General features: G+C 44.7%; 1 protein-coding gene across 4 annotated transcripts in view; it reads left to right on the forward strand.

The window, feature by feature from the left end:
* LOC146068787 (protein unc-13 homolog A-like) overlaps positions 1 to 26250 on the forward strand; it is an 802795-nt gene that overhangs the window by 75214 nt on the left and 701331 nt on the right. Inside the window, exons 6-7 of one of the 4 annotated variants that reach the window (XM_083179260.1) lie at positions 4904 to 5063; positions 9079 to 10359. The exons of the other annotated variants lie outside the window; for them this stretch is intronic. Of the exons in view, the coding sequence (XP_083035386.1) occupies positions 4904 to 5063; positions 9079 to 9364 (446 nt within the window). The 3' untranslated portion in view covers positions 9365 to 10359. Of the gene's footprint in view, positions 1 to 4903; positions 5064 to 9078; positions 10360 to 26250 lie in introns of those variants that run through there. 4 annotated transcript variants of the gene reach the window in all.

The raw sequence follows: 26250 nt of genomic DNA on the forward strand, positions 1-26250 counted from the left end.
ATTAGATCAAAATAGAATATCGATATATGGTGGAAAATATCGATATATAGTTAATCCAACACAGAGAAACATTTATACATATATATATCAAAATAGATATTTATTCACTACTATTTCAATTTAGTAAGAATAAGTGTATATGCCAGAGAGGCACTCTATATCTTATTGTTATGTAGTATCAACATTTTTTAGAGACTTTAAGGTGGTTAGGGTGATATTTAACTCTTGAAATTTTGGTAGTATTTTAAATCAATGAGAACATTAGGGGAAGGAAGGAGATATGGGAGGGGGGGAGGGAGGTTTGGGGGAGGGGGGGGGGGTTGAAGGGAAAATCCATAGAAATGGGGACATATACCTAGAGCACCAAGATGAGTATAGAGGTATAGAGCTCAAAGTTAACCAGTCACGGGGTGAGTATGTATACAAACATACCCAGGAAAATCATGGGGAGATATTTGTCAAACATTATATGCACAGGTTGCAAATTTAGCTAGTAGGATCTTATTATTTATTTTATTCTTTTATTGCAGTTATTACCACTTCTATTTTTTATCTATAACTTTTGCCGCTACCTTGTATTTATTAGGAGCAGGCTATAAGACGGACATCGTTGTACTTGACACGCTGCCGCCTGCCTTGCTCGCTGTGTATGAGCTCCCTCCTTACCTTCTAGAGTGGGCAATAACTCGGACGGCGCTGTAATTGACACGCCACCGCATGCCTTAGCTCTTGAAGGGTTAACCACCAGTGTATCATCTCTATACCCCCGGCTAACACGGGGTGCCAGAGGAGTGGCAGTCCTCATTGGCTACCGCAGGCTGGGGGAATCTGCAGTCCCAATTGTATGGTGATTGCTCAGACACTGGTGTGCTTTTTGGAGGGGCCTCTGTAACTCCCTAATTAATACCACACTATCTGGGATTAATTGTTATATTGGTTACACAGTTTCCAAGCCATAGTGCTTAAGGTGATAGGCATTTCCAGATTTCTGGACACAACTCCAATCTGACAGGGCACATATAGTAAAGCATGTTGTACTCCCACAATACTAGTACTCACTGCCTGTCAGCACGGTTCTAATTAAAAAAGAAACACCATTTGCAAACTCTTAAAGGGGACCACAGGGGAATTGGGCCACACTGAGTGAGGATAAATTCGCTTATCCTTTTTAATACACTGTCCGTGTTTTATGTTTCACTGTTTTGTCTATATTTCGCCTCTTTGTCTTTTAATATAAGTTAATAAAAGCTAAATTTTATGCTATTTTTCTCATGAGGTGCACCACACAGAAAGACATTTCCTTTTCTCCTTTTTGCTAGTTTCATAATCCACCTGCTTTCTAATCTCAATAATAACTGACATCTGTTACCTCCCCGTCGAGGTTCTGGAACATGGTCAATTATTTTTGTCCGGAGGCTGGCTACTGAGGTAAACAATATATTTTGATAAACAATTAAGTACGTGCTTAATCGGGTATCTCCTTCCACTGTAAGGATGTAGGAAGGAATTCCCGGTAAGCATTGAGCTACAGGTGGTACAACCGACACACCTGTAGCATCCCGGAGTCTTAAATAGAAAGTGGGCAGGGGGCTTAGCTTTTAAAAGATCAGTAATGTCCGTTTTGACCAGATAATCACGTGATTAAGCTGGCATCAGATGTGAGTTATACAAGGCTAGTAGATCACGGTCTGTGTTGATAATGGGCCACATATTTTTAATATATTTAGTGGTTGTGCCACTACTCTCTGTAAATTTATTAATCCAGGGCATAATCTTATCAACTTTAGTGTTAGTATCTGTCCCTTTCAAACAATCACATGGAGCATCACACGGAGCATTTGTGAGAAGGGTAAACCTCGACGTAATGGTAATGGATGACAGCTACTGTGCATTAATAAAGAATTCCGGTCTGTCTCTTTAACATGTAAACCAGTAGATAAAATACCCTGGGAGATTTTAAATTTGACATCCAAAAAACTTAGGGATTCATGGCTGGTAATACAGGTAAATTTAACAGGCATTATGTGTGTTAAGGACCCCGAGTAGGACGTCTTCATAGCCAGACCACAAAAACAGGAGGTCGTCGATGTAACGTACATACATAGATAAAAATCCACTTTGATGTAACGGGGCGAAGAGGTCCTTTTCAAGGGCCCACATAAAGGCACTGGCGTACGATGGGGCCACGGAGGACCCCATCGCACACCCTCGTGAGTGCTGCTTCATTCCCTTGTATAGGATTTCTGCATCCAAAGAAGGCACCTGAGCAGTTCACCCTCTACACCCCTTGAGTGCCGGATTCACCTACAACTATTATGGACTTCAGTGATTTCGACTGAGGCCCAATCAAGGCACCTCCTGCAACTTTTCTACCTGACTTGGCGTCACCTGGGACATCTTCCCCATACAGGCAAATTATTTTGGTTGCTGCACACAAGTACAAGGTTGGATGTTAATATGGCTACCGGTACCGACACTGAATCCCCACTGAATCCCCGTTTGCCAACCTGAGATCACTTCAGCTATTCAGATCTGGAGGTTGATAAGATCCTGTTCACGAGATCTCTAAGAGGAGAAACTACCACACCTGACTGCAATGAACTGTACAATGAATGGTTTCGGTTAAGGAAACGGGAAACCGATTTTCTTATATCACGGTATCACCCTTTCCGATTACCATAGACAAAAGCAGAGAAACATCCCGACTATTGGCCGTCATAGCCCAGCCTTTTGCAAAAAATGGCTAGGGATTTTAAACAAGTGCTCGATGGACCTCATATTACCCTTCTCACAAATGCTCCGTGTGAGGAGAATTGTGAGTGACTTCGATGAAACTTTAACAACCCTTGACACTATGATTGAACGTTTTGTTGCTAGGGGCTACCACTTATCTGATCTTTTGGCTATTAAAGCTAAAGTTATTGGTATTTCAAGAGATGAATGTTTGAAAGGGACAGATACTAACACTAAAGTTGATAAGATTATGCCCTGGATTAATACATTTACAGAGAGTAGTGGCACAACCACTAAATATATTAAAAATATGTTGCCCATTATCAACACAGACCGTGATCTATCAGCCTTGTATAACTCACGTCTGATGCCAGCTTATTCACGTGGCAGAAATTTACGTGATTATCTGGTCAAAACGGACATTACTGATCTTTAAAAAGCTAAGCCCCCTGCCCACTTTCTATTTAAGACTCCGGGATGCTACAGGTGTGTCGGTTGTACCACCTGTAGCTCAATGCTTACCGGGAATTCCTTCCTACATCCTTACAGTGGAAGGAGATACCCGATTAAGCACGTACTTAATTGTTTATCAAAATATATTGTTTACCTCATATATTGTCCTTGCGGACTCATATATGTTGGTAAAACAGAAACTACTTTTAGGGAACGGATGGCCAATCATAGATTGGCTATCCGCTCAGCCCTCATGTCTGGTGCCAGCGATCAACCTGTACCGCAGCACTTTCTTTCACCCGGACACTCAGTAGCCAGCCTCCGGACAAAAATAATTGACCATGTTCCAGAACCTCGACGGGGAGGTAACAGAAGTCAGTTATTATTGAGATTAGAAAGCAGGTGGATTATGAAACTAGAGGCCATGTCACCCCGCAGTTTAAATGAACAGTTAGGATTGCACTGCTTTCTATGACATTGCCAATATTCTTATTTAACATCTTCTTTGAATTTTACAAGATACATCCTGCATATTATCATCTGACCTGACGTTTTAGCGTTAATGTACATTTGGTCCTCTTTAGGACAACATTGCGAAATTTTTTTTTCCTATTATCATGTACTAAATGCGTAGCCTTAAAACTCTGCTTGTATTTTTATGCTTATTCCTGTAGTTTTTATGTTTATTTCTGTACATATTTTTTAGGTTTCAGTAGTTCACTCCATTTTGTCTAAAAAATTATTATTTTTTCTGATATATATGGTTTTAATTATAACACGTGTAATCACTGACGTCACCCCAGACCACTATTCTGGTTGGTAATTGCCTCCGTGTGAAGCCATGGCCTCAGGTGTGATGGGAGTGTCTATTTGAGTGAAATTCACAGGATTGGTTAGGATGTACCTGACGTTCTGTATAAATTCTCTTGGTGTTTCATTGTATGCATATCCCTGATGACGGGAGGGTTACCCCCCGAAACATGTCGGATCAATAAAACTCACTTGTTTGACTTGCAAAGCCTCGTGAGTGCCGCTTCATTCCCTTACTTATATATATATATATATATAACAGAAGAATTGGTAAGGCGTCACTCTAGGTCTTAGGTGAAAGAAATATTTATTGTGAGGCGGTCAACGCAGTTTCGGGTGTTACCCCGTCGTCAGGACCAAAAGCTTTTTTGCAATTAGTATCGCAAAGGGCAGCTCTAGAACTGCCTTTTGCAAAGCAGCTGGCGGGGGATGAGCTGGTCCCCGCAGCTCTCCTCCTGTGCCTGGCAGCCTGCTGCTCAGTCAGCTGCAGGAACTGCTAGGCTCCTACTCCCTGCACCTGGAAGCACAGCAGAAGGCTGTCCGGACATAAGGTGAGGGGGGCAGCGCTGGTAGTGCGGGGCGGCAGGGGTCATGAAAAGTAGCCCATAGGCTTCTATGCGGTTACATCAGCTAGAGCTGGCATAATACCCCACAGCGGAGCACCGGTGGTGGGGTTTTGGGGCATCTGAAAATGTGGTAAAAACCGTGATGTTGATTCTTACAGTCTCTCCAGTTGAGAGTATACATTTTTTTGATTTGCTAGATTCCATATAATTTTAAAAATATTTAATGAGATAAAAAAAATTAAGACATTACCTACAGTATAGAAAAAAACACAATTAATATTCCCAATACTTCCACAGTTTGTATGATGCTTATTAATATGCCATTACATTTCTTCCTAAAGTTGTTGCAGCAAATGATCTGAAGTGGCAGACCTCTGGGATTTTCCAGCCCTTCATTGAGGTTAACATGATTGGACCAAATCTGAGTGATAAAAAGAGAAAATTCACCACAAAATCCAAAAACAACAGCTGGGTCCCAAAATATAATGAGAGCTTCCAATTGTGAGTATGAGTTTAGCTGTTGTAATTCACAAAACATGCATTTATACACCTTTCTTGAAGAGAGATAAAGTTCTATTTTTAAAATACAGACTGTGAAATTTATTGGATGATACTTTCTCCATCTCTCTCCACTGTATCCCTCTCCATAATTTGAAACATTGTCCCCTATCTCGTTAAGACATAATGCTTGAATTTGTCTTCCTGTCAATGTGCATAAACTGTAGGGAGTAAATTTACTGAGCTCTGTGTTTGTCTGAGTTGGCAAATGGTGTATTTACAATCTGGGAAGTTTACTTAACACCTAGACAGGCATATATGCTACCAAATACACCATCGTCCAAACTCAGGTGGATTTCACTAAAGCTGGCCATACTGTACATCTACAGATTGATTATAAGATCTGGCTGGTTGGAACAAAAACCTGGTAGTGGATGAGAGCAAATGACAGTTGACCATTTGCTTTGAAATGCTGGAAAACTGCCAAACTGTCCCTCAGATATTACCAGGTTTTTGTCCCAACCAGCCCAATCTTACAATCAATCTGTAGATATATGGCCAGCTTTAGACGTCAATGAAACACGGAAAAATTACCTAAAATCGTTTCAGCAAACACACTTCTGAGAAGTTCAAACTCAGCTCAAAATGTATTGCTTCTTTGTTGAAAAGTTAAAAAAAAAGAAAAAAACTGCATGTGGTCTCCCCTACTAAGCAGAACCAGCCCTGGGCTCTTTGAGACATTCCTCAGCAAGCCTTCCCTGCAATCTGATACTTGAAGAACAACAAATACCAGCATGTGGGACATTAAAGTGGCCTATAGTTCTATTGTAAAATATATATTAAAATAAAGTACAACTTTAGCAAAACATAAATTCGCACTCATATACATACTCACACATACTAACCTACAATCCTCCATTGCCCTTCAGTCCTCTTCTTCAGTAGAGATCTCATTAGCTGGCGTTTCGGGGTATATCCCCCCGTCTTCAGGGACTTATAGCACAAGACTGACATAAACACATACATATATATAGGCATTGACATAATTACAAAGTTAAAACACATGGTGCCTCACCTGTCCGGCGTCACCGCCCGCTCCAGTTGCTCACTCCTTCCTTCCACCCGTCGTGCATAACTGACGTGGGACGGTGGCGCCGACCAGTGACGTCACCGCACAATGATTGCTCTGTTGCTAGGCAGCGCGGTCTCAATCTGTAAACAAAACAAAGCGCCGCCATTATTATCTTATCAGAGCATAATCTTATTTAAAAAACAAGTAATCACAACATAGAAACATAACATTAAAAATGCGTGGCAGTCTTTCTGTTATTGGTGTCTCTACCTGTGTTTTAGGCAGATGCACCAGGATTATAGAAAATGAAGATCAACATTTTAAATACATTCTAAACTGGCAATTATTATTAATATATGTATGTATACCAGTGGGGGCTCACTAAAACTGGCTATTCAGCCCTGGTGTGGCCATCTATTTATCAAGGGTGAGAAGTATTTCAAGGTGATCGTTCATAATATACGATTTAGAGGAAACACTGGAGTCCTAATGTCTCATTGAGTCCCCTGGGTGCTATGGTGTCCAGGGAATGAATCCATTTACTTTCTCGCTGCAGCAGGGTCTTTTCTCTATTGCCTCCCCTTAATGTTGGGGGGACATGGTCTATTATAATGGCCCTGATGCTAGGAATTGGATGTTTTTTAATAGCAAAGTGCCTAGCAACAGGCTGTTCACTAGTACCACTAGTGCTATTAAAAAACATCCAATTCCTAGCATCAGGGCCATTATAATAGACCATGTCCCCCCAACATTAAGGGGAGGCAATAGAGAAAAGACCCTGCAGCAGCGAGAAAGTAAATGGACTCCAGTGTTTCCTCTAAATCGCATATTATGAACGATCACCTTGAAATACTTCTCACCCTTGATAAAGAGATGGCCACACCAGGGCTGAATAGCCAGTTTTAGTGAGCCCCCACTGGTATACATACATATATTAATAATAATTGCCAGTTTAGAATGTATTTAAAATGTTGATCTTCATTTTCTATAATCCTGGTGCATCTGCCTAAAACACAGGTAGAGACACCAATAACAGAAAGACTGCCACGCATTTTTAATTGTATGTTTCTATGTTGTGATTACTTGTTTTTTAAATAAGATTATTTTCTGATGAGATAATAATGGCGGCGCTTTGTTTTGTTTACAGATTGAGACCGCGCTGCCTAGCAACAGAGCAATCATTGTGCGGTGACGTCACTGGTCGGCGCCACCGTCCCACGTGAGTTATGCACGACGGGTGGAAGGAAGAAGTGAGCACCCGGAGAGGGCGGTGACGCCGGACAGGTGAGGCACCATGTGTTTTAACTTTGTAATTATGTCAATGCCTATATATATGTATGTGTTTATGTAAGTCTTGTGCTATAAGTCCCTGAAGACAGGGGATATACCCCGAAACGCCGTTGGGCTAATAAAGGAATTTTATTACTACAACAGACTGCGAAGTGCCGCTCCTTCTCCGCATATCACTTGGACCCACAGAGGTTTTTGAGAAGGCACACGCAGCAAGATAACCCCTGTGGACAACCAGAGTGCCGGGCATTCCCTCACCATATATATATATATATATATATATATATATATATATATATATATATATATATATATATATATATATATATATATATATATTATACAACATGTGGTCCGGCACTCTGTTTTGCTGAATAATGGCCACTGGTGCCTTCCTAAGTATAATACATACATGTTTGTTATCCTGAAGAAAAGACATATACAGTATGTCTTGAAACGTCAATATGACTAAATAGACATCACCATCTGTTTCACTACAAGCCCACCTAGTGCCGCCTGCAGTCCTTCCCAGTGAAGTACCTCTCTGTATGTATGTATGTGTATGTATATATATATATATATATATGTGTGTGTGTGTATGTGTGTATATATATATATATATATATATATATATATATATATAATATACACAATGTCCAAGGTTTCCGGCACTGCCTGGTTTTAGTATGACAATTGACCCGGTGCCCTCCAGTTATGGGCTTTGCAGTAATATCAGTGTCGGTGGCTGTGTGTGCTCGGAAGGCACAGTACTTGACTTGCTCTATTGGGTGCCATCTTGTGGCTACTGGCATGCAAAATACTGGAATTTCCCCAATAGGGCAATAGAGGTGATGTGTTAGGGGGTATGCAATCCCGGATCACGACTGTCGGTCCCTCCCGACAGCCGTGGCGCTGTGTGGACGTGGATGAGGGAAGAAGTCGCCCATGATGGAGGTCTCAGGTGAGGGTAATTATCACAGATTGTTTTGTGTTTGGGGCAGGATTTCCTAAGAGTATATCAATGTTTGCACTGTGTGTTTCATTTGATCCCTGAGGACAGGCGAGAGGATCTAAAACATGTTGGATTAAATAAAGAGTTTTTTCACCGTTTTTTTATTACAAATCTGTGAGTGCCGCCTGATTACTACCTACTACAAAGGGCTGGCTTTGGATTGTTTGGATTGTCGCGATCCCGGACGTATATCGACAATCCATGTCCTTTTACGCAAATACGCCCCCTTTTCGACGATCGGCAGGTGGGACATTGAATCCCACCTGCTGATTTGCTATCGGGCAAACGGGACAGGATTACGGCTGTCGGGAGGGACCGACAGCCGTGATCCGGGATTGCATACCCCCTAACACTGCTCCTCACCTCTATTAGGGAAACTCCAGTATCTTGCATGCCAGCAGCCACAAGATGGCACCCAACAGAGCAAGTCAAGTATTGTGCCACCGACACTGATATTACTGTTATGTTGTTCTTTCATTTTGACAGGCTGGTAACAAGTTATTAATAATATCAAATAACTTTAGACAAGTATACTGTAGGTGGCCTAATGGAAGCTGCTGTATGATTCATTTTTATTGTGTGTATAATATCATTGCTGTGTCATGTTTTTATATTTTCTGTGTTTTTATTCTCATGTCTTATAGCACATTGGGCACTGAAAATGGCCCAGAGTGTTATGAACTGCAGGTGTGTGTGAAAGATTACTGCTTTGCTGGAGAAGACCGAACCGTGGGCACAGCTGTTATGCAGCTGCGAGATCTAGCACAGAGAGGCAGCTGTGCCTGCTGGCTCCCCCTTGGCCGACGCATTCACATGGATGAGACAGGACTGACCATCTTGAGGATCTTGTCACAACGCAACAATGATGAGGTGGCCAAAGAATTGGTCAAACTGAAATCTGACACTCGCTCTCCTGAAGAGGGCAGTTAGGGTGATGGGGCTCTTTATCCCTCCATCCCTTGTATGACAAAAGTACCCTTCTCACTGCCTTGCAACCCAGGCCCAGATTGTAAATAGTTTAAATACATTTTGAAACACACTATTAACCAGGTCACTGCCAGCAGTGCTCCCCAAGCTCTGCCTAATGCTCACTGGTGCCTTTCTGGCAGTGACATGGGTAAGGTGTACACAAATACACACACCAAGGGCTGCGTTCATATGTGCCATTGTGTTAATGTTCTCCCTGCTGGACCACATAAGCACAGTTGATAGGGGGCTTTAACTCCTGCCATGCATTAAGCTGCGGGGCAGTTAACAGCACCCTAGCAGTGGGAGGATTTAGCAGTTTGAGAGACTTTGTTCCCCAAAAATTGGAGAACGATAGACACTTCCCCTCCCCTTGACCTGTCCGTTAAAGTTGCCTGCACCCCACCTGCTGTGTATATAAGATCTTCCTGTACCAGTGTCTTATTCTGTGCAATGGTGCTGCATGGGTATTAGTTTTCTATGGAACAACCACCTTAAACCCTAATCCCGAAAATCATGCCTGTTTTAATGCCTTGGACTGGACAGTCACTCATTTGCACGGTGCAGCAAAAAGGACACTGCCAGCTGCTTAGCACCTCTGTCCTTTCCCAAAACTGCCCAAATCATCCAGCACTGAAGAGGTAACAAATCCCCAACCCTGATCAGGGCAGGACAGCAAAATCATCCAAATCCTCCCATCTCTTCCATCGTATACATACTGCACAAGGGACTAAAAATCCCATATGTTTAATTAAAATAAATGTGGCATGTTGTTTTCCCAATGAGCGATGCCACAGATTCCTCCAACCTTCCTCCCATCATGTACAGAAACCCCCCTTCTTTCTCCTTCCTCCCGGGTGCATGTACAAAAAGTTTGCACTAACTTGGACATTTTTGGTCTCTGTAAAAATATTTTATTATAACAGCTATTAAATACAAATAAAGAAAGGCAGTATGTGTTGGTTGTTTCAATTATCATAATTTTCAATATTTTGCCTACAAAACAGCTGGTTGTCTATGCCACAAATCATGCCATGGTAATCTGTCAGGTGGTGGTTTCCAAGGCACTGGGATATTTGTTATTGAAAAGATGCTAAATTATGGAAATTAAAAACACAAAGGTGAAAAACAATCTCTCAGCAGCACAACAAGGTGGAAACACAGTAATGCAATTAGGATGCACCAGTAGGCTGTGCTGATTAATTTGATATTTGACACTTGTATATATCTGTGTGCAGTTGCATCTGAGGGGTAGAAGTACAGTATAAGGGAGGAGAAGTGATAAAGGTACTTTATCACCGGCCAATCAGCTCCTGACTGTTACCTCCCAACTTTCTCTGTCCCTGCAACGGGACACATAAACGCACCCAAAATGTGGGGGCATGGCCTGCAGGAAAGCAGCGTCATTTGCGTCATTACGCTAGGGCATGCCATTATTTTGCCACTGTGGGGGCATGGCCCCGAGGCTCTGTAAGCTTCTAGCCATGCCCCCAGCCCCTATGGCTGCGTGAATAGATGCTGTGAGCATGCGCACAGCTTCTATTCACCGCTGATCACAGGCTGTCAGGGGGTACTCTCAAACCCCCCTCCTCCCTGCAGAACACTGCCGTCCCCGGGCGGGATGCGGGAACATCCCCAAATACGGGATGTTTCCGCGGAAAGTGGGACAGTCAGGAGGAATGCAATGCCTGGGGATATTCATGCCCGTCTAGGGCTAGCGGATGTCCAGTTTTAAGCTGGCTACCTTCCAAGATAAGTTGAAATCCGGCAGCAGGAGCTGCCAGGAGCATCAGTGAGGGCACCGGGGAAGTTCAAACATGGCCACCAGAGCAGGGCTGCAGACTGCAGAGCATGAGCAGCAGTAGTCCCTTCTCTTAGTCCCATGGTCATTTGCATATAGTACAAGTGCCTTGAGTCCTGTTGGAGAAAGTGCGCTATATAAATATAACTTACTTACAATAGCGCAAAGGGCAGGTGAGGATGTCCCTAAACCCTATAGATGTGCAAATCACAGCACTATGAAGCCTGGCACGGGGCTAGAGGCGATGATGAAGAGTGTATGCCATCTACTCCTACAGCAGTGGAGTCATCAGAAAAAAAGTAAATGAATGCTGTGTGTGTGTTTCTCTGTATAAATATATATGTGAAACCCATTATATTAACTGAGCCCTACAGAAGTACTACCGTGTTTTTTTTTCCAAGAAAAAATACCATAGGGCTTATTTTCGGGGTAGGGCTTATTTTAATTAACATTGACACCATGCTCCCAGTCCTGCTTTTACAGACACCATGCCTCCAGTCCTGCTTTTACAGACACCATGCTCCTGTCCTGCTCCTCACCTACAGCTCTTTCCAGTTTTTCAGGCTTTCCGCTAGGGCTTATTTTCGGGGTAGGGCTTATTTTGGACTAGTTTCCAAAAGCAAGGGTAGGGCTTATTTTCGGGGTAGGGTTTATTATCGGGGAAACACGGTAGCCTGAAAAGATAAATATTAAATTAAATATATGGTACTTGTGTAGTTTCACAGCGGAAGGCTACGTTACGTTTTCAGCGTAGGCTAAGCTACGTTATCAGCGTAGCCCAACGGCTGCCTAGCGTAGTCAGCATAGTGTCTCCGCGGCAGCCCTGCGTAGTCAGTGTAGTGTCTCCATCAGGCAGTGTAGTCACCATACTGTCCCCGTGAGCTGCAGCTCTGTCCCCGGCATCCCTTGCAAGCCTAGTGAGCGCCTCTAACACAGTGCCGGTAACCGCCAGATCCCCAGTGCTGGCGGACGCCGGCTTAGAGGCGATCATGCAGGCGCCGGCAGAGAGGCGCTCCATCTGCCTGAGACACACGAGCGTCTCAGGTGCTTTTGCATCTCTGTAATTCTTGCGGCAGGGTTCGGCAACCCTGCCCGTGTCTGCTTCAGGGAGATGGGGTTAGGGGTTCGGTAGCACGTGCGTCTCGTGCAGAAAGAGGGATGTGTGCGCAAGTGCATCTCATGCACAATAAAGGACGCATTTGCCAGTGCTCCATGTTACAGATGGAACGCCTCTCATTCTTGGCAGCGCGCCATCGCAGAGGTTTTGGCAATCCTCTCTTGTGCTCCCATCCACCAAGGGGCATGGATGCTCACCATGCAATACAAGTTGCCACCTCTGGGTGGCTAATGCTCCACCGATATAGCGGATATATCAGACAAAAATTGGGAAAAGGTGAACGGGAGGATCAGTCGCACAGGTTTATTTGAGCAAAAAAAAGTTTTTAATTGTACCCTCAATACAGTTGTAAAATTGGTCGGTTTGACCCCAGATTGGGAGGGTGTGCTACCACAGGACACAGGTTTAACAATTTGTAGAAAAAGAGGAAAGAATGTCTCGTGGTGCACAGATTAGCAAAGAATCAAATGTAACCTTTATTAGATATCTTTTAAAATTGGTGCGAAATATGGACAGACAATGATACATATAAACACAAACAGGGTATTTAAAAAGGATATAAATCCTCACTCAGTATGATCCAACTCAGTGTGTGCTCTGACGAAGCTCCTATGCGAAGCGTATGCTGACCTAAACACTCAGTGTGTGCTCTCCTCCTCTCCCCTTTCCCCAATTTAATGTATTTTGATCTGTATTAGCTTAAGTCCATCCGAGTCGGAGCGGTTTGCCAGTTTCCACTGGACCGCTCAGTCAGAGACGCGACGTGCGTGACGTCTGCAGCACCTAATCTCTGACTCCTAACAGATGGAGGTCTCCGACAGTGTCAGACGCACGCCGGAGTCTCTGTACCGGGTGCATGGCAGCACAGCTGACGCGGCTCTCCCTCATATCTATGGTGTGTAGTGCTAGTGTAGAGGTGGCAGATCTCGCCAGACACACACCAAACGAGGGGTGACCCGCTGGACACTGTACGACGTGACCTATAATTGGGACATTGGTCGATGAGAGTAACTAATACAGGGTGAAGTGGATATCAATATTGGATCAGACCCTCTCCTGCACCGGCCTAACAATTAGGCGACTCTGAGGACAATCTTTATTGTGGATAAACACTAACATTACAAATATACAAATATACACACAGTAAACTAAAGTTGAATAATATTGCTGATACCAAGAATAAATAATAAGGAGGATATAGAGTTGGACCACACTGAGTGAGGATTTATATCCTTTTTAAATACACTGTTTGTGTTTATATGTATCACTGTCTGTCCATACTTCGCAACAATTTTCAAAGATATCTAATAAAGGTTACATTTTATTCTTTGCTAATCTGTGCACCACGCAGAGACATTCTTTCCTCTTTTTCTACAAACGATCTAGCGGATATACTGTACCTATGGAACGGTATCGACATTCACCGAGCGGTATGAGCTTACACATTATACTACAGTATGAGACGCTTGAGAGTTGGATAAATTAGTGCAATGTGGGGGGGCAGATTTAGCTCCACTTCAGCGTCTGCTATCGAAAGACTTGCGGGGTAATCAGCCATCAATTATAATTCAAGCAGTGAAAATCTGGCAATGGGTATGTAAAGTGACCAATTATACGGGGCTAGACCCCGATACCTCAATATTTTCCCTGAATACCATGAGAGAAATAAAAGAGCAGCAGGGAGGGCTGGCTTGGGGGAAATATGGGGTGATTACGATCGGACAATTTTATTATGAGGGAAATATCAGATCATGGAGTATGATCTGCCCAGACACATGTTCTTCAGATTCCTCCAAGTTAGAAGTGCTTTGCTGCAGGAAGGCAGTGGGACACTGGAGAACATTGCTGAATCGCCAGGTAAAAAATTTATTAAACAACTGAGCAGTGGGAAGAGATTGTCTAAGGCAGTGGTTCCCAACCTTTTTTGTCTCCCGTACCCCTTGATTAGGCTTTTCATTTATGAGTACCCCCTCGTGAAATTTTCAGGGGGCGTGGCCTAAAAAGGGGTGTGGCTTAGCAGGGGCAAGTCATACTGGCAATGACGAGAAAAAAAAAAGTGCAACCACTTGGCCACAATATAAGCTCAGCCCATTCTGCGGACAGCATATAAAATAACAGAACCTTGTCAAATCTCTATTACTGAAGCAACAGACATTCCAACGGATCACGTTAGCCTTCCAATAGTGCCAGATACACATATGCCCCCAAAAGTGCCAGATACACATATGCTCCAATGGTGCCAGGTATGCCCGCACAGTGCCAGAAACGGGAATGCCACCACAGTGGCAGGTATGACCCCATGGTACTGGGTATGTGCCCACAGTGCCAACAATGCCCCTACAGTGCCAGCAACAAGTATACCCCCATAGTGCCAGCAACAAGTATGCCCCACAGTGCCAGCAATGCCCCACAGTGCCAGCAACAAGTATGCCCCACAGTGCCAGCAATGCCCCACAGTGCCAGCAATGCCCCACAGTGCCAGTAACAAGTATGCCCCACAGTGCCAGCAATGCCCCACAGTGCCAGCAATGCCCCTCAGTGCCAGCAATGCTCCTCAGTGCCAGCAATGCCCCTCAGTGCCAGCAATGCCCCACAGTGCCAGCAATGCCCCACAGTGCCAGTAACAAGTATGCCTTACAGTGCCAGCAATGCCCCACAGTGCCAACAATGCCCCACAGTGCCAGCAATGCCCCACAGTGCCAGCAATGCCCCACAGTGCCAACAATGCCCCACAGTGCCAGCAATGCCCCACAATGCCAGCAATGCCCCTCAGTGCCAGCAATGCCCCTCAGTGCCAGCAATGCCCCACAGTATTTCCCAGCAGCAGCACACTTACCATTGACGCTGCTGCTGCTGGGGAGAGGACAGTCCAGCTGCCGCGCTGCAGTGCTTCTCTCAGGGAAGGAGAGTACACTGCGTATCTCTCCTTCCCTTCAGTGTGACTGGGCTGCCCGTCAATCAAAGTTCGCGGGCCGGCTCCTGATTGGCTGCCGGCCCGCAAGCTCTGATTGATTGGCGGACGGGCGGCCAGTCACAGGGAAGCACACTGAGGGGTAGGAGAGATGCGCAATGCACTCTCCTCCCCTCCAGCGACCTGTCTGGCGGCCGCCATTACAGGCCGGGCTGCGGCGTACCCCCCAGCGTGTGGACGCGTACCCCCAGGGGTACGCGTACCACAGGTTGGGAACCGCTGGTCTAAGGTGTATAGGTATCTGAACACATATATTCAAAATGAAGAGTTGTTGTTCCTAAAAGAAAAATGGTCTACCGATATTCCGCGGCTGGTTGAGAATGATTGGAGGGAGGCTTTGTCATTTCCAGGTAGGGCTACCACTTCAATCCGAATCCAACAAGTACAATTTAACATTCTCCACAGGAGTTATATAACCCCGGTTAAATTGAAAAAAATCGCTGGAGCCCAATCTGATAGTTGCCCAAAATGCAGGGCCGAGTCGGGGACTTTTTGGCATCTCATGTGGGAGTGTAAGGTAATTAAAGAATTCTGGGACGAGATAATTGTTAAAATGGAAATGGTGGGAGTCCCCCGGGGGTCCCTTACGGAGTTAAATTTGGTATTGGGGGTATGGGAGGAGAGAAACCCGGCATGTGAATGGAAGCAATTGGTGACGAACCTGTCAGCCATAGCTAAAGTAATAATAGCAAGGCAATGGATGGCCTCCTCGGGCCCAAAAATCATGGACTGGCTGAGCATGGTTAATAGCACATGTGAACACGAGCGATATGTATATGCTACAAGGGGAGCTGGCATAAAATTCTGTAAGGCTTTTTGATCTATGGAAACAATCAAGGTTTTATAAAGTAGATGTTCGGAAAGACGGTCAATGAGGAAGGGAGGAGAGTTAAAGATAGTAGAACGGCACAAGTAACTTGGGACACAGTAGCCTATAATGTAGGTAGAGTAGGGAAGTTCACAAGGGATAACGACTAAGTAAATGTTAAAATTAAATAAAAAGCACATAAGGAATATATGTATATTAATTTTTTGCATGATGGGAATAGAGAGATATTAATCCACAGGGCATATCACCGTACGTTGAGTCACAAAGTTAACGACACGAAAAAGGTGTTAGCTTAATATGGGATATATTAAGGATAAAGAATAAATTGAATATGGAGTATATTTTATGAGGGAAATATTATAGAGGATAGACACGAAAAGGGGTATCTGGAAGGGTTAAAAATGTAAATAAGGTATAAATTTAAAAAGATAAAGAGATAACACAGTGTAAAGTTAGTAACATGGGGCACAAATAGTTGCACTTCTAGTAGGTAGGTTGCCGTATTTCCAATGCCTATAGTCTACTGGTATAAACTAAATTAAAAGGGTATCCATAGCCATGAGCTAAGATTAGGTTAACTGTGCAGAACCCGGAACCAAAACACGTCCGAGAAGGAATCAGTAGGGGGAATTCTAAGGTAGTTTGAGGAGCCACAAGATTGTTGGAGGGATTTGCCAATAATTAGTAATGTAAGAGTTTAAATATTTAAGGAGAGTGGTACAGCGTCGGCAAGAAGTATAGGCCAAGTGTATGTATGTTTGTGGAAAGGGGGGAGTGTTGGGAGGGGGGCGGATGGGGGAGGTGGGGTGGGAATTGTATGTATGTTATTAAATGAAATGTAATCGTTTTTCATATATAATTATTTTGGATTTTATATGTATTACATGTAGCGTTGGAATAAATAAAACTCAATAAAAAAAAAAAAACAGTATGAGACGCTTGTGTGTCTCATCCCCGTGAACACCGCTGTGGCTCCAACTGTACTGTACTTCTGCCGTGTGCTAGTATAATTGTTGTGTGTGTGCTGTGATAATTAATTTTGTCAATGAATACTATTTAACCATTCAAGTGTCCCAGCGCTAACCTTATGTGCTGAGTTGGCAATAAGTAGAGGAGAGGCTTTCACGAAATCAGCCCTCTCCTAACAAATCAGATGGCATTGACCGTGTATTCAGTATTTGTGTATTAAATACTGTATACTCTACTATAGCTGTGTTTACAATTTTTTTATCCCTTTATGAATCAAACTCAGGCATACAGCAGCCTCGGTGCTATCACACAGTATGTAGAAAGGATCAGCAGGACAGGCACTCATCGGACTTCTCAGCAAATAAATACAAATACACCACTTGTCTTTAAGCAACGTTTTGGTGTGTTATAACCGTTTTCATGCTCAACAATATAAGTAAAGACAACATACATTTATACCCACTCACCTACACCCATGTGTCAGCTTCCAGCCGCCCGTCCGGATCATCTGATGTCACATTGATGAGACGGGACGCGCACCGGCCCGTGCGTCCTGACCTCAGCAATGGTTGCTAAGCGACATTACCTAATAAACAAGTGATACTGTCTTGGACGGCTGCGGCGGGGCCGGTACTCACACCTCCGTGCCTGCCGCCACCTGTCTGTTCTGGGGCTCTGGTGTGGGCGCACTGCTGGGTCCTGGCTGGCCGGGAAGCACTGCATGATGGGGCAGGTCCCTGGGGGTCCCTGGGGAGCTTAGACTGAGGCGGTGCCGGGAAGCCAGCGCCGCCATCTTGGATGTGGGCAAAATGCATATTGGACGCCAGGTTCAGGTTTCCTGCCTCCCTGCACTGTCTAGTCCAGTGGTAGCCAAACCTAGCCCTCGAGAGCTACCAAGAGTTCACATTTTCCAGACAACCAAGCTGCTGCACAGCTGCACTCATTACTCACTGACACATTTTAAAAGATACACAGATGGAGCTAATTAGCTCACTTATGATTCTGTAAGAAGACCTACAAAACATGCACTGTTGGTAGCTCTCGAGGACTAGGGTTGGCTACCCTAGGTCTAGCCAATGACAGCCGCCCACTATGTATTTAGGGGATCTGTCTTGGTGAACTTGTGTCAGTGCAAAGGTTTCCTAGCCTTGTGCAGTTGGCGACCCCTGGCTCACTCCTGTCCACTGCAGCCTTCACCTCAGTCCGTCCTGCCATTGACTCCGGGAATCCTGGCCTCTCGCTGCCTTCTTGGTCATCCGCCTGTGGAGCCGGTACCGCCAGTCCGTGGGGCCCCTGCCTGTACCCAGGAGCCCGCCAGCATCCCACCAAGTTACGTCACCCTCTGGGGTACCCTGTCGCCTGGAAACCACCCAGTTACAGTCTTTCCCATACTCTCTGGATCATCACCCACTTTTTTCTGTGACTTTTCTTGGACTCCGTTTACCACCATCCTCGCCTGTCTTTGCCATAAACATCCATTCCATCATCAAAAGCTCTCTTTCCCGTATCTTGGATCTCCCTCAGTGCCGCTGGTCATCTCGTGAGTTAATGAAAAGAGAAAGGTGAACCACGAATGCAGTTAAAGCAGCTGTATGAGGGAGTGTGTAAGGCCCCTTATTATGTAAAAAAGAGATAAAAAAGGGAGTATACAGCGCTAGGTTGATCTGAATAATAACCAATTACAATGGTGTGAAAAAATATATCAATACATTTATTATACAATATAAAAGTACATTAGAGAATTCTCTAAAAAAGAAAAAAAGTGTGGGGATAATATTGAATAAAAAGACCCGTTGGGGTATTAATAGGCAGTCATAAGCATGCGTATACAGTATGCTCCAGGTGAAATGGAATAAGCAGTTCAAATAAGCCAAGTTGTTTGAATATAGTTACCAACGGTGGAGGTTAAATGGTGAAACCTCATAAATTGGCCAAGTGCTCCCACTTCAACAGACCTGGGCAGATGACTCCATCGCTTCACTACCCCCACAATACCATTTTTAAAGATGTCTTCAGCAAGGGGGGTGCAGACTCTTCTTCCTCATCATAGTTGGGACTGCCCCATCGAGCTAATTCCCGGGAAGACCCCTTGGGTCGCACATATCCACTTTCCGTCCCAGAGACTGAGGCAATGTCTACATATATATCTGAGAAAATTTACAGAAAGGCTTCATCCGCCCGTCCACTTCTCCAGCTGGTGCGGGGTTCTTCTTTGTGAAAAAAAAAGATGGATCAATCCGGCCCTGCATCGATTACCGCGGGTTAAATGACATCACAGTCAAGAATCGTTACCCTCTCCCTCTTATCACTGAGCTGTTCGATAAAGTCAAAGGGGCTGCGGTGTTCACCAAGTTAGACCTACGCGGGGCATACAATTTAATTTGAATACGCTCTGGGGATGAATGGAAGACAACATTCAACACCATTCGAATACCTGGTGATGCCGTTTGGACTATGCAATGCGCCAGCGGTCTTCCAACAGTTCGTTAACGACATCTTCTGGGACATGTGTATCACTCCCTCGTAGTATATCATGACGATATCCTCATCTTTTCTTCTGATCTTTCTGCTCATCGTCAAACCGTGAAGGAGGTACTGTCCCGTCTCTGGGAAAATTATCTCTTCTGTAAACTAGAGAAATGCGTCTTTGAAGTACCGACAATTCCTTTCCTAGGTCATATTCTTTCAAGTACTGGCATTGAGATGGATCCCGTCAAGGTCAAAGCCATCCAAGATTGGACCGCGCCAACCACGTTAAAAGGAATCCAACGATTCCTGGGCTTCTCCAATTATTACCGGCGATTCATTCGGACTCCTCTTCCATCGCCGCCCCTCTCACCGCTCTCACTCAAAAGGGAGCAGATCCATCTCATTGGCCTCCAGAGGTGGTATGGGCCTTCCAATTGTTAAAACACGCATTTATCACCACACCAATACTGCTTCAACCGGACACCACAAACCCTTCTTTCTGGAAGTAGACGCTTCTGCAGATGGTGTCGGGGCTATTCTTTCCCAGAGAGGAGAGAACCAGGAACTTTAACCCTGTGCATACTTCTCTAAAATATTCCTTCCAGCAGAGAGAAACTACCCAATCGGAGAACAAGAACTTTTAGCTATTAAACTAGCCTTCGAGGAATGGAGATATCTTCTTGAGGGGGCACGGCACCGAGTCACGGTGTACTCGGACCATAAAAATCTTTCGTTTCTACGCAATGTGCAGTGTCTCACGTCCCAACAGGCCTGCTGGGCTATGTTCTTCGAGCGCTTCAACTTCCAGATTAAATACCGTCCCGGTTCTTAAAACCATAAGGCGGATGCGGTCCTTTGACTCTCCCCGGCCTCAGTCAATACTAAACCCGGTAGTCTTCGCCCAAACCGATTCTCATCCCACACCACCTTCTGGGAAGACCTTCGTATCCCCCAAATTACGAGGGAAGATCCTGACCTGGGCTCATTCTTCATGTCTCCATGGTCATCCAGGAACCCAAAAGATGCTCTCTTTTCTTCAGCGATCCTACTAGTGGCCCTCCATGTGAGCAGACATCTGTAGTTTTATTTCATCTTGTCCTCAATGTGCACAGCATAAGATGTCCAGAACAGTTCCAGCGGGAACTCTTCGACCACTACCCATTCCAAAATGTCCTTGGACTCACTTGTCCATGGATTTCATCTCCGAGCTGCCACCTTCCAAAGGACACCCAGTGATCTGGGTAGTGGTCGACCGCTTTTCAAAAATGGCCCACTTTATTCCGTTAAAATGCCTTCCATCCGCTACAGTACTGGCTCAACTCTTTGTCCTCCACATCTTCAAATTACATGGCCTCCCTGTAGAGATAGTGTCGGATCAAGGGGTACAATTCGTCGCCAAGTTTTGGAGATCCCTGTGTTCATCATTGCAAATCAAATTAAAGTTTTCTTCTGCCTACCACCCACAAACCAATGGACAGACGGAATGAGTCAATAAAGACCTAGAGGCCTTCCTCTGTCTGTACATCTCTTCCGCACAGGATGACTGGGTAGATCTGCTCCCGTGGGAAGAATTTGCCCATAATAACTCGTATCATTTATCTTCCAGAACCATCCCATTCTTTACCGTCTTTGGTCAGCATCCTCTTTTTCCTGAGTTCACAAGTTTACCAGTAGTGGAAGTTCCAGCGGTAGACTCCTCACTACATCAGTTTTCAAAGACCTGGTCAGACATTCATCAATCCCTTCGGAAAGCTTCAACTCGCTATAAGAGATTCGCAGACAACAAAAGAAAAAGCAGTCCCCGGTTGAAGGTTGGAGATCTAGTCTGTCATGTCTAGTCCACATGTAATCTGCGTCTTCGTTTACCCTCCATGAAGCTGGCTCCGCGCTTTATTGGCCCCTTCCCGATCATCCGAATCATCAACCCAGTGGCTTACAAGCTAAAACTGCCAACTTCTATGAAGATCCCCAACTCTTTTCACGTCTCTCTTTTAAGGCCATTACGATTGAACCCGTACCATCCTAAACCTCCCAAGACACCTCCAATTTCTACCAAAAAAAGATGTTGAGTTTGAAGTGAAAAAGTCCTCAACTGCCGTCATCGTCATTCTTGTCTTCAATACTTGGCGGAGTGGTCCGTAGATGGTCCGGAGGAGAATTCTTGGGTGGACTCCTCAGATTTACATGCTCCAAGCCTGGTCAAGCAATTCCTCCAGAATAATCCACTCAAGTCTCGAAGGTACCTTGCTGGCACCCAAAAAGGAGGGGGTACTGTCACGGACAGCCGCGGCGGGTCCAATACTCACCCTTCCGTGCCCGCCGCCTGTCCGTTCTGGGGCTCTGGTGTACTACATCTGGTCCTAAAGTGATTCCCGAGCACCACACGATCCATCCAAGTCCTCCATCCGTGACAGATACATAACAAATTAAAATACATCGGCACCCTCCTTGTCTTAATCATTCAGCAATAAGCTATCACAGTAATCTCATGACTCATAATTAAATATGCAGGAGGAGCAGGTGTTATCATAAGTCACGAACATGGTAATCAAAAAGGTACTGATGTAAAGAATGGGTGTCATAGAAAACAATGAAAGCTGCAGGATTCATTTAATCCAGCTGGATGCACAGTATTGGGTCTGTGTATCAATCTGGTTTCTCTCTGGAGAAGTAATTTATCACGGTCACCACCCCTCAGGTAAGGTGGAATGTGGTCTATGATTTTATACCTTAGGTGGCTAAACTGTGTTTTAGTTCCTTAAATTGTCTCAGGACAGGTTGCTCTGAGGGGCCACTTTTACCTTCTAGGGCTGCTCTGATATGCGATCTATGGCCAGTCATCCGTATTTTGAATTGACAGGTGGTCTTGCCCAAGTAAATCAAGCCACAAGGGCATCTAATGATATAGATGACATGCGTCGATGTACAGGTGAGAACATGATTGATACGTATCCTCACCCCTGTGTGGGGGTGTCACCAGTCTCCATGTACCTACAGGTTGTACATCTGTAACAACCAGGTTTGCGCTGTAAAAAACCTATTGGGGTTGGGACGCAGATGTTGGAAATGTCATTATGCACTAGGTATTCCTATAACTGGGTAACAATTCATATTGTGCAAACGCTTTTCGATCCGAGTCTGACGTGACCATTGGCCATAGTTTTTTGGCAGAATTTGTAATTGCCTGCGATGACATATTAAAGGATTGTACAAATGGGGATTTTTTCCTTAAGTACTTTTTTCTCTTTGGGCCGAAGGGTTTCCTCTCTAGGGGTGGCGAGCGCTTTTTGTTTGGCTTTAAGAAGATCTTGTGGTTTTTAGCCCCTGCAGATGAACTTCTCGATCATCTTGTCTATTTCTAATACTGTTTCCTCAGGGTCGTCACAAATGCTGCGGGCTTCTGGGTGAGCACTGGAACTGTGCAGCAGGGTATTCCTGTCCGTGGGTTTTTTAAACAGGCTGGTAGTTATTTTGTTATTCTGCCAGGAGATGCAAACATTGAGGTAATGTACAGTGGTTTCACTGATGTCATAAGTGAAGTTAATGGTTGATTCTCTGGAATTCAGTTCAGAGATTGCTTCAATCAGATCATCATTACTGCCAGACCAAACGATCAGCAAATCGTCTATGTACCACAAAAAAAGTTTAATCTTGTTGCACATAGATGTGTTCTCAAAGAAAAACTCCCTTTCAATCTGGAACATGTAGCAATTCGCGAACGCAGGTGCTACTCAAGATCCCATTGCACAGCTGCTGCGCTGCAAGTACCAGCATTTGTCAAATAAATAAATAGTTTTTCTTCAATGTCATTGACAGTAACTTGACAAAAAAAACAATATTAGTGCCATCATACACCATACTCTCCTCCAAGAATTTTCTGGCAGCCTCTATACCATCCCTATGGGGGATGTTGGTATAGAGGCTGACAATGTCAAGCGTACATAATAAACAATCGGCAGGTAAATAAGTTAAATCATTCAATTTGTTAATAAAGGTGGTTGTGTCCTTCAGATGTGTAGGTTGTATCTGTGTGAAAGATTGAAATAAATAGTCCAGGTATTTAGCCACCTTATAGAACACTGAATCACTTGTTGCAATTATAGGGTGGCCCAGAGGATTTTTGGGGTCCTTGTGAAGCTTCGGAAAGCGAATACAGTACAGGTGCTACCGGATAGTCTTGTATTAATGCTTTGGCTGTGGTACCAGTGATCACTCCTTCTCTGGTGGCTTGTTTAATTTAATTTTGATTTAATTGTTCATTATATTCAAGGGTAGGATTGTTAGGCAATTGGACATACACTTCTTGGTCCGATAGTTGGCGTATTAATTCATTGCGATATTGGTCAATATCTTGAACATAGGCGTGCGCAGCCCATTTTATTAGAGGGTGCACCATGGGGGGGGGCGTGTTCATCACCGCCTATGGGCATCAATGCAAATTAAATAGGTGACTTATTTATGTATATGCACTTCAGAATACTAAAAACAGGGACAGTGCGCGCCGAAGGTACGCTGCAAAAATTTACACTGTAATGCCCATTCCACATAATGCCACACACAGTAATGCCCATTCCATATATTGCCACACATTTTAATGCCCATTCCACATGCCAGGGCTTGACAAATTTTTGTAAAATAGGGACCAAAGGGACAGTGCGCACGCCTAAGATTTACACTATAATGCCTATTACACGTCACACAGACATTACATAGTATACCACATGCCATAATGCCCATTACATGTTGTGCCTCACACGGTTATGCCCACTACGTCTCAGACTATGATGCCCATTACACATTATGCCACACACCGTGATGCCCATTACACATTATTACACATTATTTGAAACAAGTGATGCCCATTACACATTACACATTATTTGACACAAGTGATGCCCATTACACGTTATGCCACACACCATAAGGCCCATTACATGTTGCGCCTCACACCGTGATACCCATTACAAGTGCGCCTCACACCGTGATACCCATTACAAGTGTGACTCACACCATGATACCCATTAGATGTTGTGCCTCACACCATGATGCCCATTACGTCTCAGACCGCCATGCCCATTACACATTATTACACATTATTTGACACACGTAATGCCCATTACACATTATGGGGGGAGGGACATGACAGGGGTGGGCAGGGGAGAGGGGACTGTAAGGAAAGAAAGGCTGGGAAGAGCAAGGGGGGATTATATATATGTGAGTATAATATGTGTGTGTGTCTGTGTGTGTGTATATACATTTATACATATATATATAGATATATATCTCTATATATATAGAGAGAGATATATATCTCTATATATATATATAGATATATATCTATATATATATAGATATATATACAGTATACACAAACTCATACTGTACTTGTAAATGTAAAATTGCTGCCTTACTTTCACTTATGTGTGGATGCCTGGTGGGGCAGACAAGGACTCCTACAGCAGTGGCACTGCAGGTCCTCCACTCCTCCTTCCTTCTCCCTGCAGCCTGCGTGCTCAGCCAGTCACTGAGCCGCAGGCTGCTGTGTCAGATATGATTGGACAGCTGAGCCATCGCTCAGCTGTCCTGTCCTATACGGTGCCGGCACCCTATATGGTGCTGTCAATCAGCAGCAATTAGGTCCCGTCGTCCCGGCCGGGACCCGGAGCACAGCGCAGCAACTAAATACACAGCCTGTACCTGGCAGGCGTCTTCGCTCACCGCAGACCCCGCTGGCGCTTGCTCCTCCAAGCAGCCGCGGGGTCTGCCTGGCTGCAATCGTGCGGGGGGTGCCCGGTCATTTGGAGGTGCCTGTGCACCCCTGGCACCCCCTGTGTGCACGCCAATGATCTTGAATCACTGTCCCCCCACCTTTGTTGGCGGGGCGGATTGTGATAGTGCAGGGATGGCCAAAAGGTCGATCGGGATCTACCGGTCGATCGCGTAGCTCCTGCCGGTAGATCGCGATCAAGTGCCCTTATTTCCTATGTAAAATGATCTGCTGAAGCCTGTGAGATCTCAGAGGCTTCAGCGTTCCCAGTGATGCAGTGCGCAGGTGACGTCCGTCACCCACGCACAGCATCTGAGGAGCCTGTGGCAGGGTGATGCGTTAGCGGGCGTGGAGAGCAACGTGCGGCAGCAGCGGGCCGGGGAGAGCAGCACACAGTAGCAGCCTCAGGGGATTGCAGCATGCGGCAGCAGCAGCCAGGGAGATCCTCTTCAACTAGTCAGCAGGAGGCTTAGCGGCAGCACCAATAGCTTCAAAGCATAGTAAGAATTTAATGTGGGTACATGCCCTGTATGGGGGGGTTCCAATACAGTCAACAGGGTTTTCTTGTATATGCTTTAATGGGGTGGGAGGGGGAAGGGTGTCTTCACAATTGTAAGTTCATCCCAGATTCTGCCTGTTATGGAGTTTTGTGCCCCCTAAAAGTGTGTGTGTATACAGTATGTATATGTTTTGACAAAAACTCTAATAAAAGAGTTGAAACGTTGATGTAAGAAACCCTGTGCATGGCGTAATTTTCTCTATATTGTTCTACTACAAGACTATTTGTGAACACACTGCACGTGTTCAGTTCAGAAGGCACCTGGCAAGTACCTTTCCGCAGTGGCTTGGAGTGCCGGCCTGCACTACTCTCTCTCTCTCTCTATATATATACATATCTCTTTCTATATATATATATATATCTATATA

The sequence above is a fragment of the Crinia signifera genome, chromosome 1, assembly GCF_055691185.1.
Source record: "Crinia signifera chromosome 1, ASM5569118v1, whole genome shotgun sequence".
Taxonomy (NCBI): Eukaryota; Metazoa; Chordata; class Amphibia; order Anura; family Myobatrachidae; genus Crinia; species Crinia signifera.